Raw genomic sequence first — 15,080 nt, forward strand, 5'->3', positions numbered from 1 at the left:
AGTTCTTTATCTTCTGTAAATTAAAGTCCAGATCATGTATTTGTGATCCATAAGCACCCCAAGTCCTTTGTGTGGAAATTAATCCTTCTGGGCAAATGAAAGGGTAGGTAACATTTGAGTGAATCGTTCCAAATCCTCACAAAACTTCCAATATTGCAGAGTCTCAGGGGCAGGACAATTGATTAACTCTGTAGTGGAATCCCTGACTATATTCCTGCCTGATAGAGGGATGTTGGGAGATTCAGAAATGAGATTCTGAATGTTTTTCTCTTCCTCTCCATGTTGGGCATATTAAATTCTTAGCTGTGTAAGCAGTTTTGTTCAGCCCTGGTTAGAAACGTAAAGACTTACAAGAGTTTTCACTGCCTCTTTGTAAAACACAAATGAGAAATAGAGCAGGCAGAAAACTGTCTGATGGGACACATTTCTGCTTAACTACATCAATTTATTAGTACTGACTGGTTTAAGAGGAATATCATATTCTGTTAAATTTTTATTTACACTGTTATGTTTAGATACATGAACAGAGCTTTCAAAAGCTAGAAAATAGTTAAATTCTTTTTGTTTAGTGGCATGTATTTCAGCAAACCACAACATTTCATAGCAAAATGATCTGTGTCAGAGGAGGGAACAAAAGCAGAACCATACTCCCAAACACCAAAGAGATTCTTGTGTTAACAAAGGTGAGGTTTCTATTCCCCTGGATTTGCACTGATGCAGTGCTCTGGCACACTCAAAGTAAAGGAGGTTTTCCTTAAGGTCAGGTAAAATCTCCTTTGTTCTAGTTTGTGCACAGTTCTCAGGAGTCATTGGGCACCACTGAAAGAGCCTGGCCCCATCCTGAACCATTTGGCTTCCAGCTGCAGCAGACTCTGCACATGTGCTAGTTTGAGCCTAGTGAGATATTTTGGTGAGAATAACTAGATTACAGGCTGTGAAAAGGAAACAATGGTGATGTCTGCTTCACTCATAGGCTTGCTGAGCTGTATAAGAACAAGAACACAAACACAGATAAGAGAGTCTCTCTCTGGGCTTTGGGCTGCATTTTTCTCTCTAACTTGCTGCCTGACTAATCCATCTGCTTCCTAACCCCCATGGTTGGCCCTCCAAACTCACCTTGAATGTAAGCAAAGTCTGGGGTAAGGTAGAGGGGTGGGAAGAAGTTGGAAGGGTGGTTGAAAGCCCCTCTTGGGGACTCAGGTTTCTGGGAGGGCTGTTGTGTTTCTGTATGACTTTTTCAAGTTGTATATTTCTGTCTATAGCTGTATATATTGTAAATATCTGCTTGTATGTTGTGCTAAGCTGAAGTATAAAGCTTTGTTCAGTTTCCAGTTCCTGAGCCTAGTCTGGGTGATTTTCTTAGGTGTGGGGAGGTAGATAACACTCAAACCATCACAGCACATCACAATTAGTTCATGAGACATTAGATGAAGAAAGCATAATTTAAATGATGTTTAAAATGATTTACAGAGAGATTTCAAAGAGTTGGCATTAAAGGTCCATCCTGCCTGAACTCCATTGGTAACAGAATATACTATCTAATCCTTAACTAAACCATATCTAAAAGCTTACTTGTGATTTCTTGGCCCTTGTATCTCCACATATATGTGGATGCTGCTACGTAAAAACATGGAATTGTTTGAATTGTGAGGAATATGAAACAATGATACTTTGAAAGATCAGTTTCTCTTGAGCAAGTAATGAATAAATTAGGAGTTCTTTTTACATTTGGGTTGTTCACATGTTGCTATTGTTGTTCTCTAATGTTTTTTGTTTCATAATTTAATATCTAATAATTTATCACAGTATCACAGTATCATCAGGGTTGGAAGAGACCTCATAGATCATCAAGTCCAACCCTTTACCACAGAGCTCAAGGCTAGACCATGGCACCAAGTGCCACGTCCAATCTTGCCTTGTGTAAAGGCAGCTGAACTAGATTAGAAAGGCATGAACACAATCTATATTTAAACCTCAGTGTTTCTATGTTATTATGTTCTTGTTTCATCTTGGTGGCATGCATTCCTAACCTTTTACATCTAAATTAGGTTCATTTTCTCTAGAGGCATTCCTCACAGTTTACACTCACAATTCCTGCAGCTGTCAGATCTGCCACGTATTAAATTTTGAGGAAAACTAACCCATGATATTCACCATCTTCTGTGTAATAAGACTCTGAATCTGTGGCAGCATCTTTTTATTACATAGATAATCTCCCTTGTTCACAAATGAAGGCATTTCTTTATACTGCAGATATGCTTCTGCATGTATGTAAGTCTTGCTTCCTCTTCATCTGCTTCTTCAGAATCTCCTGCTGTTTCCTACTATTCCTGATCTCCTCCAGAACCTACTGTTTGTTTTGAAGATACTTTGTTATGAAGTTATCAATTACCAATTCAATTTTCAGTTCACACGACTTAACAAACGCTTAGTTAGGGTTTAAATTGAATGCATCAAGTAACAATTAGTAATCTAATTAGAATGCCCATCACAAAGCCAACACGTAGCCAAATACCACTTACTGATTAGGATATCAAGTGTAATTGCCAGTTTGCAAAAACATAACACAAGGGTGTGTATATTTTTAGCATGAAAGCAATACTTGGTTGACTCAAGCCAGACAGTCAAATGTGTTTTAAGAGGAAATGTTTGTGCTTTGACTCTTCCCTTTCTGAAATGGAAGAGCGTAGAAATGGCAGTAATATTTGGTTTGTCAGTGTTAAAATTGAGTTCAGTGCTGGGAGCTCACAGGAGGAACTAGGGATTTAAAGGAATTCTGGCTGACCTCACAAACACATGTTGCATGTTCGAAAATCACTGCAATTGCAGAGTCAAAGCACATGCATGACCTTCATTGACCCTCTTACAGCGCTGGTCAGTTCTTTCCCTGTTCCAGCTTTCTCCTGTGTGATGAAGCAGACAGCACTTACATTTTGTGGATGTTTTCCCTCAACAAATTAAGTCTCAGAAATCAGGAGTGTATTTCCTATTGCCAGATCATTGACACATCCTCAAACGTTAATTTAATCAACAAGGTACATGTGCTACCTCTCCTGACTGGGCTCTTAAAGGTAATGCTGTATAAAGCAGTGCTCTCAACATGCTCTTGACTAAGTGTTGCTCATTGAAAGCAGTAATTGCACTTTTCATGATCCTAGGAGAACTCCAGAGTCCTGCAGGAACGGGCAGTAGCTTACATCAACACGGATTCTTCTATAGAAGGTGTGTCTTTTGTTTCTGAATCCACTTTACTTCACAGATGCCAATTTTACTAGTTCACTGTGTGTTATTTATTGCATCCAGGGCTGGCAAATATAAAATAGATAATATGATGTTCCAAATAAGTGTAGCAAGTACAGAATTAAGTGAAGAGACACGACAATTTCAGTTCTCCTGTTGCTTTCATGTTGCAAACAGTGCCATCCATGAGCTTCAGATGACATGTCTGGAACCCAGAAGGAGTCTTCTGGGTTAATTCAGTATTCTCTGCAAATGAACTGAGCAGTCTGGATGTTTAACTATCTTTTAACTACATTAACTTTAATTTACAATTACAGTTTTAAGATATGACAGAGTGCTCCTTGTTCTCCTTGAAGCTCCAGTTCCTTTCTCTGTGGACTTAGAATATTTTGAGACACTAACACTATCAGAAAACAATTTGTGTTGAGACCTTAGGTTTATGTTTTGTGGGTGTGGGACTCATTTTGATGCTTTGGGCCACTGTAGTCACCTTTATGCACTATTATCATAGAATCAACCAGGTTGGAAGAGACATCCAAGATCATCCAGTCCAACCTAGCACCCAGCCCTGTCCAATCAACAAGACCATGGCACTGAGTGCCTCAGCCAGTCTTTTCTTATGGACAGAGACTCCACCACCACCCTGGGCAGCCCATTCCAATGGCAAGTCACTCTCTTGCATGGGCAGGGAGAATATGCAGGGAGTTACATGTGTGCTAAGTCAGGGCTCTTCTAGAAAAAATAAGCACTAAAGAGTGTTTCACCAAAAAACTGCTCCATCATTATCTAGTTTTCTATGCTCTTCAGATGATGAGATGGCTCTGTTGTAAAGGACTGCTTCCCAGAAAATGGACTAGACATTTTGATTTAGTATCACACAGTATCACAGTAACATCACGGTTGGAAGAGACCTCATGGATCATCAAGTCCAACCCTTTACCACAGAGCTCAAGGCTAGACCATGGCACCAAGTGCCACGTCCAATCTTGCCTTGAACAGCTCCAGGGACGGCGACTCCACCACCTCCCCGGGCAGCCCATTCCAGTGTCCAATGACTCTCTCAGTGAAGAACTTTCCCCTCACCTCGAGCCTAAATCTCCCCTGGCGCAGCCTGAGGCTGTGTCCTCTTGTTCTGGTGCTGGCCACAAGCACCCCTCAGGTAATTGAAGACAGCAATAAGGTCACCCCTGAGCCTCCTCTTCTCCAGGCTAAACAATCCCAGCTCCCTCATCCTGTCCTCGTAGGGCTGTGCTCAAGGCCTCTCACCAGCCTCGTCGCCCTTCTCTGGACACGCTCAAGCATCTCAATGTCCACACTGACCTAAATCACATAATCCTTCATAAATTTTACTGAGCTTTTTTACATAAGGACTTTGTTTATTGTTGTCTGTGCCGAAATAAAAGTCAGTAGAGTCCTATGAAGTTATCTTGCATCATAACCTCAGTTATTCAGGGCACTGCTCCTCCCATGTTAAACCAAACTTACCCAGGTTTAGTGTGTGTGAATAAAATGGATATCAGCAGGCATAATTTTTGTCCCCATCAGCTGAAAAATTTGTCTACCACTAAAAAAAGTCAAGGAAAGAAAAGCCAAACTCAGTTTCTAAACGCTCAGTTGGATTGGGAAGGGTTAGAGCTGTTCCTTCAATTATGCAGCCTACATGCTGGGTGAAAAGTAGAGCAGAATTTCACACCTAGGAGATCTCACAAATGAAATAATAGCTTTGCAACTGATTCATGTTCTCAGCAGTGATTGCAACACATATTTTTCCTTTGGTTTGCAGCCAACGTGCTGCTGCCTTAACAATTTTCTTCTGAGTCTTGATTATTCAAACATGTTCTTTGCTTCATGCATTAAAGAAAAGGCGAAAGTAAAACCACTGGCTAAGAAATATGTAATGAGGAAAAGAACACCACATTCAGTGTACTGTTTTAAGTATCTTGGACATCTTTCACCTGACACCATATGCAGTGTATTGCTTTAAGTATCTTGGACATCTTTCACCTGACTGAGAATTAAAATCCCCTGTAGAGCCTTAGTAGCTCTGTACTCTGCCAATGATTTTGTTTATCATCATACATGCCCCACAGGATGTTTTGGTGGTACATTTTGGATAGCAAATTATTTCTCTTGATTGTCCTCTAGCAATGACCAGAAGAATAGTAGGCCATTACTTTTAAGTGATTGTCATGGTAGGCCTAAGTAGGCTAAAATAGGTCTGAACATGTCCTGGCTTGTCCAGACATGTTCCCCTGCTCCCCCTCCTTCTGTGCTGGGGGAAGCAACCACAGGAATCAAAGAATCATAGAATCAACCAGGTTGGAAGAGACCTCCAAGATCATCCAGTCCAATCTAGCACCCAGCCCTAGCCAGTCAACTAGACCATGGCACTAAGTGCCTCATCCAGGCTTTGCTTGAACACCTCCAGGGACGGTGACTCCACCACCTCCCTGGGCAGCCCATTCCAATGGGAAATCACTCTCCCTGGCAACAACTTCCTCATAATATCCAGCCTATACCTACCCTGGCACAACTTGAGACTGTGTCCCCTTGTTCTATTGCTGGTTGCCTGGGAGAAGAGACCAACCCCCACCTGGCTACAATGTCCCTTCAGGTAGTTGTAGACAGTAATAAGATCACCCCTGAGCCTCCTCATCTCCAGGCTAAACACCCCCAGCTCCCTCAGCCTCTCCTCACAGGGTCTGTGCTCCAGGCCCCTCAACAGCTTTGTCGCCCTTCTCTGGACACATTCCAGCACCTCAACATCTCTCTTGAATTGAGGAGCCCAGAACTGGACACAGTACTCAAGGTGTGGCCTGGCCAGTGCTGAGTACAGGGGAAGAATAACCTCCCTTGTCCTACTGGCCACACTGTTCCTGATGCAGGCCAGGATGCCATTGGCTCTCTTGGCCACCTGGGCACACTGCTGGCTCATCTTTAGTCTACTGTCTATCAGTACCCCCAGGTCCCTTTCTTCCTGGCTGCTCTCCAGCCACTCTGTCCCCAGCCTGTAACGCTGCTTGGGGTTATTGTGGCCAAAGTGCAGAACTCTGCACTTGGCCTTGTTAAATCTCATCCCATTGGCCTCTGCCCACCCATCCAGCCTGTCCAGGTCCCTCTGCAGGGCACTCCTATCTTCCAACAGATCAAACCTGCTCCTAGGAAAGGAAACCAAAAGTTCTGGTTTCACCTAATATGGTCAAGCTTGGCAAAGTGCCATTCCAATTGGCTAATATATGTCTGAAGGCCCATTAGACTTGGGCTGCATGGATAAAAGGGATCAGCATCTAATGCAACAGGCTGCTACTGCCATTGCTGCTTCTTCCTCAAAGTGCTCTCTGTGCTACTGCCTGTTCTTCTGGTTAAACACCCCCAGCTCCCTCAGCCTCTCCTCACAGGGTTTGTGTTCCAGGCCCCTCACCAGCTTTGTTGCCCTTCTCTGGACATGTTCCATCACCTCAACATCTCTCTTGAATTGAGGGGCCCAGAACTGGACACAGTGTAGCCTCGAAGCAGTGTGAAAACCAGAACAGACAGTTGAGGAGATGCTAAATGAATACATTATTCTGCACCTTTTTTGCCTCCTATTTGAGTGAGACTTAGTTCTGAAATGTAGCATGCCAAACGTCTTGCAAGTCTTACTTAGCTGCCTTCTCTCCCAGGCACAGTCTGCAAAAGCTCAGAAATAAGCTCTTCATGATAAGAAGCAGCTGCATTGAAAGGCTTCTTAAAATGTGTTGCAGGGAGTATGTCTTTCCTCCTGCAAAGCTCCTGAATACACTAACATTATTTTTAACAGTCTACAAAAAATAGAATGCTACCTTTGCCTTCTGTTTAACAGAAGATTCAGGGAGCACGTGAGTGACAAGGGCTTGTAGCTGGTGAGGGTGCTAAGATGTATTTCAGAGCTGTGAGAAGACTTAATTACATTACTGTGTATGTAGTAGTGTAAGCAACACAGAATCAAGCTGTGCCTGGGCATGTTTAGACTGGGCATTAGGAAACATTTTTCACAGTACCATCAGGGTTGGAAGAGACCTCACAGATCATCGAGTCCAACCCTTTACCACAGAGCTCAAGGCTAGACCATGGCACCAAGTGCCACGTCCAATCCTGCCTTGAAAAGCCCCAGGGATGGCGACTCCACCACCTCCCCGGGCAGCCCATTCCAGTGTCCAATGACTCTCTCAGTGAAGAACTTTCTCCTCACCTTGAGCCTAAATCTCCCCTGGCGCAGCCTGAGGCTGTGTCCTCTCGTTCTGGTGCTGGCCACCTGAGAGAAGAGAGCAACCTCCTCCTGGCCACAACCACCCCTCAGGTAGTTGTAGACAGCAATAAGGTCACCCCTGAGCCTCCTCTTCTCCAGGTTAAACAATCCCAGCTCCCTCAGCCTCTCCTCGTAGGGCTGTGCTCAAGGTCTCTCCCCAGCCTCGTCGCCCTTCTCTGGACATGCTCAAGCATCTCAATGTCCCTCCTGAACTTTTTGTCACAGAAAGAGTGGTCAGGCATTGAAATGGGCTGCCCAGGGAGGTGGTTGAGTCACCAGCCCTGGATGTGGTTAAGTTGTTTGGATGTGGTACTTGAGGATATGCTTTAAGGGTGAACTTTGTGGACTTGGTGATCCTGGGGGGTGTCTTTTCCAACAAGAATGTTTCTGTGATTCTGTGATCACACAGAATGGTAGAGGTTGAAAGAGACCTGAAAAGATCATCTAGTTCAACTCCACTTCCAGAGATAGATTATTGTTGTGTAGTAGCAGTAGTTTATACAGTGTGACTAAGTAGTCTATTTCTGTATATAGTCTAAGGAAAGCTCTAAATTCTTGCCTTGGAGTTAACAACTCTGCCTAAGAAAGGAGTGCAGGGTTTAGCGATGAGGCACTTAGTGCCATGGTCTAGTTGACTGGCCAGGGCTGGGTGCTAGGTTGGACTGGATGATCTTGGAGGTCTCTTCCAACCTGCCTGATTCTATGATTCTATAACACCACTGCTACATGAAGGGAAAATTTCCATATCTTTGTTTCACTTTCAGGTAACTACACATTAAGAGTTGACTGCACCCCTCTTCTCTACAAACTGGTGTATAAGCTGACTAAAGAGGTACAGAATCAGAATGTCTCTTAACTTGTGTCTGCAAATTTATTGGATAAATTTTGTTTCTTGATTAATATTTGGTTTGTTTTATCACTGTGCTGGAAGAATTCTGATCCTGCCAAAGAAAACATAGCAAAACATCTCATCAATGGTACACAGCCCAAACTCACAGTCCTTCAGTGTTCTTAGAAAGGTTGAAATGTGTCACTGACAGAGGTGAAATATTATTTACAATGTAGTAAAATAATAATAATAATATCAAGATTACGAAAAACTTGAGCATGATCCCACCTCTAAAGTGATAAGCATTCAAGGAAATCAATTGCATTTTAAATTCCCAGTTAATGTGGAAAAGAGCATCTGTTATTTTCACATTGGCCAGCTACTCTTTTCTCTTCCCCCAAAAATCTCCTTCATATCTCACTGAGCCCTTGAAGTACTGTGAGAAATATTTAAGGATTGAGTGGCTTTTGTAACAGGCCAGATGTATGGGTTTGTATGATTGCAAGTGATCTAATCATGTCTCCTTTGATTTCACCTCTCAGGGTGAATTGTCACAAGGCTGAAAGACTGTGATCCATTAAAACATGAAACTTCAGTGGTCTTATGAGGAGTTAACCAGATTAGGCACCTAGCATGAATCATTGTCACTATCACTCAGATCTGGATTAATCACAGAATCACAGAATATTAGAGGTTGGAAGGGACCTCCCGAGATCATTGAGTCCAATCCCCCCAACAAAGCAGGATCCCCTAGGGTAGTTCACACAGCAACGCATCCAGGCAGGGTTTGAAAGCCTCCAGAGAAGAAGACTCCACAACCTCTCTGAGCAGCCTGTTCCAGTGCTCTGTCACCCTCACTGTAAAGAAGTTTCTCTTCATGTTGACCTGAAACCTTCTATGTTCCAGTTTGTAGCCATTGCTCCTTGTCTTATTGCTGCTGACCAGTGAAAAGAGATTAGCCCCATCCACTTGACACCCACCCCTCAGATATTTATAGACATTGATCAGATCTCCTCTCAGTCTTCTCTTCTCCAGACTAAACAGCCTCAGGGCTTTCAGTTTTTCTCCATTGGGTGGATGCTCAAGTCCCCCAGTCACCCTTGTGGTTCTCTGTTGAACTCTCTCCAGCAGGTTTGTGTCTCTGCAATTGGGGAGCCCAAAACTGGACACAGTATTCCAGGTGTGGTTTCACTAGGGCAGGATCGAGAGGGAGAATAACTTCCCTAGACCTGCTGGACACTCATTTCTTGATGGACCCCAGGATGCCATTGGCTCTCTTGGGCACAAGGGCACATTGCTGGCCCATGCAGAACTTGCTTTCCACCAGCACTCCAAGGTCTTTCTCCTTGGAGCTACTTTCCAGCAGGGCAGCCTTCAACCTGTACTGGTGCCTGTTATTATTCCTCCCCAGAATAACTTAAACAGTCTTTAATAGATACGGTCCTTTAAATGTAATTAACGAAGGCATCTCTGACTTAATCAGCATAGGCTTCCTTTAGAGGCAATGGGTAGAAATGGGTATCTTTAGGGTGAGATTAATTTAACCAAGTATGGTTAAATGTGGTCTTGTATCACAGTATCACAGTATCATCAGGGTTGGAAGAGACCTCACAGATCATCAAGTCCAACCCTTTACCACAGAGCTCAAGGCTAGACCATGGCACCAAGTGCCACGTCCAACCTTGCCTTGAACTGCCCCAGGGACGGCGACTCCACCACCTCCCCAGGCAGCACATTCCAGTGTACATACAGAATTCACAAACTACTTTCCCCCCTTGCCATTAAGGGAATCCAGGTGACTTGATCCAGTGTAAAAATCTGCACTGTGCTTACTGGCAGTTGGTAGGATGACTCTGTCTAGGAGTCTCCCATTTAAACAGATGCATTTGTCCCATGATATTTTCAAATGCGGTACACTTTCTTTTCGTAATGGAAAGGCCATGGGTTGAATTTGGGGTGGTTTCATAGAATCAGTCAGGCTTGGAAGGGACCACAAGAATCATCTAGTTCCAACCACCCTGCCATGGGCAGGGACACCCTACCCTAGATCAGGCTGGCCACAGCCTCATCCAGACTGCCCTTAAACACCTCCAGGCATGGGACCTCAGCCACCTCCCTGGGCAACCCATTCCAGCCTCTCACCACTCTCATGCCCAACAACTTCCTCCTCACATCCACCCTGAATCTCCCCACCTCCAGCTTTGCTCCATTTCCCCTAGTCCTGTCACTCCCTGATATCCTGAAAAGTCCCTCCTCAGCTTTTTTGTAGGCCCCCTTCAGATATTGGAAGGCCACAAGAAGGTCACCTTGGAGCCTCCTCTTCTGCAGACTGAACAGCCCCAACTCTTTCAGTCTGTCCTCATAGCAGAGCTGCTCCAGCCCTCTGAGCATCCTCGTGGCCCTTCTCTGGACATGCTCCAGCATGTTTATCTTTACTCTTTCATGGTTTCTCTTTTCTATATTTTACCTTTGTATCAACACTTTCTGCCTCTTTTCCTTACAGGAAAAGAAGCTGTGCTTGTTCAAATGTCAGCTGTGACACTTTGCACACCAAAGGGCATTCTAACATTTCCATGCTCTTAGAGTTGCAGGGCCCTGGATAAAATCATTTGCTTCCTGTCTGCAGCAAGCTACTTACCCAGGGATATGTTCTTCTGCAAAAGACAAAATAGAACAATTCTCCATGGTAAAAATAGTAGCCCTCTCTTGATCTTAAGCTGCTTTGAGTAGAAAACTTCCATTAAGGCACCATATGAAGTACTTCAGAGTGGCTTTCTTGAAAATGTTCCTATTCAATATTACTTAAGCTTTTAACAGCAGAAGCAGAATGTAAACAATAGAAAACCTGACAACTGTTCTATAATTCCATCCTGTCTCCCACACTAAAAAGCTCCCAGAAGTACATTATATTCCTCTGTATTCTTCATAGCTCCATTTATAAAGGGGATTATTTTATGGTATTGAGTTGGCAGTGAAAAGTCTACTCCCTGAGCTCCTTAAAGCCACCACTGGAACATCTTAAGATTTCTTTTCTGTTGTTCCACAGAGCAGGATTCGGCAACAAGATTCTGATTCTCTGCTTTCTGTGCACAAAGAGCATTTTCCTAAGTTTTATGACATCATCTCTGTCTTGCTAAATAAATTTGAGACACTCCTTGCCACTTTTGTCTACAGAAGTGTTTCTTCCTACTGCCAAACCCTGGACTGCTCTCATCTATTTGAAAAAGTAAAACCATGGTTCGATTTTTACAGTAGTTTTCCTTTCCAAACCATCTTTCATTTACCAATGTTGAACTTCTCTCTGTCACTGATAGAGATTGGTGGAATTTTCTCCAAGTAAAACATATTTTAGTGGACTCTTGGAGACAAGTCACATATTCCAAAGTGTGTTTGCTGAATAATCACTTTAGCCTGGAGAAGAGGAGGCTCAGGGGTGATATTATTACTGTCTACAACTACCTGAAGGGACATTGTAGCCAGGTGGGGGGTGGCCTCTTCTCCCAGGTAACCAGCAACAGAACAAGGGGACACAGTCTCAAGTTGTGCCAGGGTAGGTATAGGCTGGATGTTAGGAAGAAGTTCTTCACAGAGAGAGTGATTGGCATTGGAATGGGCTGCCCAGGGAGGTGGTGGAGGTACTGTCCCTGGGGGTCTTCAAGAAAAGACTGTCTGAGGCACTTAGTGCCATGGTCTAGTTGATTGGATAGGGCTGGGTGCTAGGTTGGACTGGATGATCTTGGAGGTCTCTTCCAACCTGGCTGATTCTATGATTCTATAATTCTATCTAAGACACCAATTTTGTTGATAGAGCCTGTAGGAATGTAGCATGTCTTTTACTTGGCTTACTGCTTCTAACATCACAAAATAAAATGCATTTAAATATTTGAGTATCTTTGTTCTCCAGTTGGCTAAAATATTAGTGAATTGCATTAAAGACAGATGGAATATAACATAAATTAAAATAGCAAAGCTCTGGTTTGCAGAGGCATCTGTTTAATTTACCTTTCCTTCTCTTCATTTGCATTCAGATAGGGTTTTATACAGATAAACAAAGAGTACAGTCATAGAATGATACAGTCATATATCACAGTATCATCAGGGTTGGAAGAGACCTCACAGATCATCAAGTCCAACCCTTTACCACAGAACTCAAGGCTAGACCATGGCACCAAGTGCCACATCCAACCTTGCATTGAACAGCCCCAGGGACAGCAACTCCACCACCTCCCCGGGCAGCCCATTCCAGTGTCCAATGACTCTCTCAGTGAAGAACTTCAGTCTCAAGTTGTGCCAGGGAAAGTATAGGCTGGATGTTAGGAGGAAGCTCTTGCCAGAGAGAGTGATTGGCATTGAAATGGGCTGCCCAGGGAGGTGGTGGAGTTGCCATCCCTGGAGGTGTTCAAGAAAAGCCTGGCTGAGGCACTTAGTGCCATGGTCTGGTTGAATGGCTAGGGCTGGGTGCTAGGTTGGACTGGATGATCTTGGAGGTCTCTTCCAACCTGATTGATTCTATGACTTTATCTATGACTTGCACACAAGGCAAAGCCTGGGATAAGGCAGAGGGGTGGAAAGGAGGTGTAAGGGTGGTTGGGAGCCCCTCCTGGGGACTCCGGTTTCTGGGAGGGCTGTTGTGTTTCTGTATTACCTTTTTAACGTGTATATTTCTGTCTATAGCTGTATATAGTGTAAATACCTGCTTGTATGTTGTGCTAAGCTGTAAATATAAAGCTCCATTCTAATTTCCAGCTCAGCTGAGTCTAGAGTGGGTGATTTCATAAGAGTGGAGGGGGTGGGTAACACTCAAACCATCACACACACACAAAATAGTAATGTACACAGGAAATGTCATCTGTGAAGGAGTTCTTCATGACAGGGGGGTTGGAACTAGATGATCCTTGTGGTCCCTTCCAACCCTGACTGATTCTATGATTTAAGTGTGATCCTTGGCATGCAGATGGGACACTTAGATGCTCACAATATTTCTGACCCTACTCTACTGCTATGCTTTAGACAATTGACCACTACTGGCCAGAATCTGCAATAATTCTACTCCAGTTTCCTTGTTCTGATCATCACTTCTTACTTTGATTTATACTTAAAGAACTCTGCATCTTGCTTGCATAGCAGCAAGCTCATACTGATTTGGACCTGGACCTGAGTCAGAGCAAAGAGCATGTTTTACTAGGCTCTCAGTGTGACATGAAAAAGCTGGCCAATGGTTTTTATATGGCCAGAGCTGTCAGAATAGCATCTCTGCCAGAGCATGGAGTACTCTTACTCCCATATGTCAGAGTGCAGCTTGCTCTCATTAATGTGCCATTTTCAATTTAGTCTTAGAACTTGACCTAAGTGCCCTGAAAATGACAGCAGCCAAGCAGTTACTTCACAAAGTTGTTATTTTTCTTGCAAGCTGCTGGCATAGGCTCAGAGGTCAGTACTCTTTGGATTTTCAATTTGAAGTCTGTATATTTTTCAATGCAGAATTTAAGTCTCAACAAAAGTTGTGTGACTGTGTATCTGGCCATCAACATTCATGCTTTGTATTTTTGGGGAGAAAAAACCAATTCCAATCCTCTGCCCTCCATCATCTATCTTACATTCAAAGGACCATGTCTGTTAAAGATTGTTTAAGTACAGATGGGGTCCGAGGGTCTGAGCCTGGATTTAATTTTACTTCTTCTGCATATTTTTCTAAGAGCTTTAGTCAACTAATTTTATGCTTTTTCATAGTTTTCCTGGCTGTGTGATGACTGTACTAATATTTACTTTGTCTAAGGTGAGGGTGGGACCTACCTTTGTGCATACAGTGTCTTGCACAGCGATTCTCCAGTCTTGCTTGAGTTCTCTTGGCACTGCTGTAGCATAGTCAAATGGCTTGTTTTGATCCTTCATAGAAGAAAAGCAGTACAATTATTGTGTGCCCTTCCTATAGAAAAAGCAGTTAATTTTCTAGTTCAGCCTATTGAAACAATATTGCTGCTGTGTGGGGCAAAGCCCTACAGGGTTTGCCCCACACAGGCAGACAGGGCTATTGTCTGCCTGCTGAAAGGAGAGCAGCTGGAGCATACTGTCTGCTGGAGGGTCTCCACAGGTATTTACACTATATACAGCTATATACAGAAATGTACAAGATAAAAAGGTAATGCAGAAACACAACAGCCCTCCCAGAAAACAGAGGCCCCAGGAGGGGCTCCCAACCACCCTTCCACCTCCTTTCCACCCCTCTACCTTATCTCAGACGTTTTGTGTCTACACATTGCTATAATGTGGTAAGAAGTCCCTAGAAATCCCCGAGATCCACTTTCCCCAGAAGTGAGTGTGTCTCAGCAAGTGTCTGTGAGATGTTAACCTCCTCTTTCCCACTGCCTGTGGTTGGTACCAAGTACCTGTGAGATGTTGTTTTTATGGTTGGGATCCATAAATGTATGTAACAAATACAAGTAGTGTGTGCATGTGTACTTCCATTGCTGCAGCAATGGTATTGTTTGAGAGAATGATGTATATAGCTGTAAAGGTCTCCTTTAATAATGCATTGGGTTAGAGGTACTTCCAGTGTGATTATAATGTTTTCCTCTCCAGATTTTAAGCCCTGATGAGGGTTATGAAAATAAGTCCCTTTATGAGAGCTGGCTTGACAAAGATCCTGCAACTGAAAATAATAGCTTTCCCAGGTAAGTTGCTAATCTTTCTTTCCTACTTTTTTCATCATGTCATAGCATGGCTGCTCTCCAGAATTTCTCAAGA

The 15,080-nt window shown here is 43.5% G+C and overlaps 1 protein-coding gene and 1 long non-coding RNA gene across 9 annotated transcripts in view; one reads left to right on the top strand and one right to left on the bottom strand.

The window, feature by feature from the left end:
* LOC135189431 (N-acetylated-alpha-linked acidic dipeptidase 2-like) overlaps positions 1-15,080 on the top strand; it is a 57,091-nt gene that overhangs the window by 26,870 nt on the left and 15,141 nt on the right. For 5 of the 6 annotated variants that reach the window (XR_010308080.1, XM_064169795.1, XM_064169804.1 and 2 more), the window contains 3 exons: positions 3,159-3,222; positions 8,272-8,339; positions 14,916-15,007. Coding sequence is in view for 5 of the 6 variants with exons in the window: in XM_064169795.1 (XP_064025865.1) it covers positions 3,159-3,222; positions 8,272-8,339; positions 14,916-15,007 (224 nt within the window). In the remaining variant the exon portion in view is untranslated. The remainder of the gene's footprint in view (positions 1-3,158; positions 3,223-8,271; positions 8,340-14,915; positions 15,008-15,080) is intronic. The other variant, XM_064169812.1, reaches the window with a different exon arrangement.
* The window catches only part of LOC135189452 (uncharacterized), a 29,979-nt gene continuing 23,259 nt past the window's right edge, over positions 8,361-15,080 (bottom strand). For all 3 annotated transcript variants that reach the window (XR_010308093.1, XR_010308095.1, XR_010308094.1), the window contains 2 exons: positions 14,130-14,222; positions 8,361-8,448 (listed from right to left, as the gene is read on the bottom strand). This is a non-coding gene — a long non-coding RNA (uncharacterized LOC135189452). The remainder of the gene's footprint in view (positions 8,449-14,129; positions 14,223-15,080) is intronic.

Source organism: Pogoniulus pusillus, chromosome 3 (assembly GCF_015220805.1).
Source record: "Pogoniulus pusillus isolate bPogPus1 chromosome 3, bPogPus1.pri, whole genome shotgun sequence".
Classification (NCBI taxonomy): Eukaryota; Metazoa; Chordata; class Aves; order Piciformes; family Lybiidae; genus Pogoniulus; species Pogoniulus pusillus.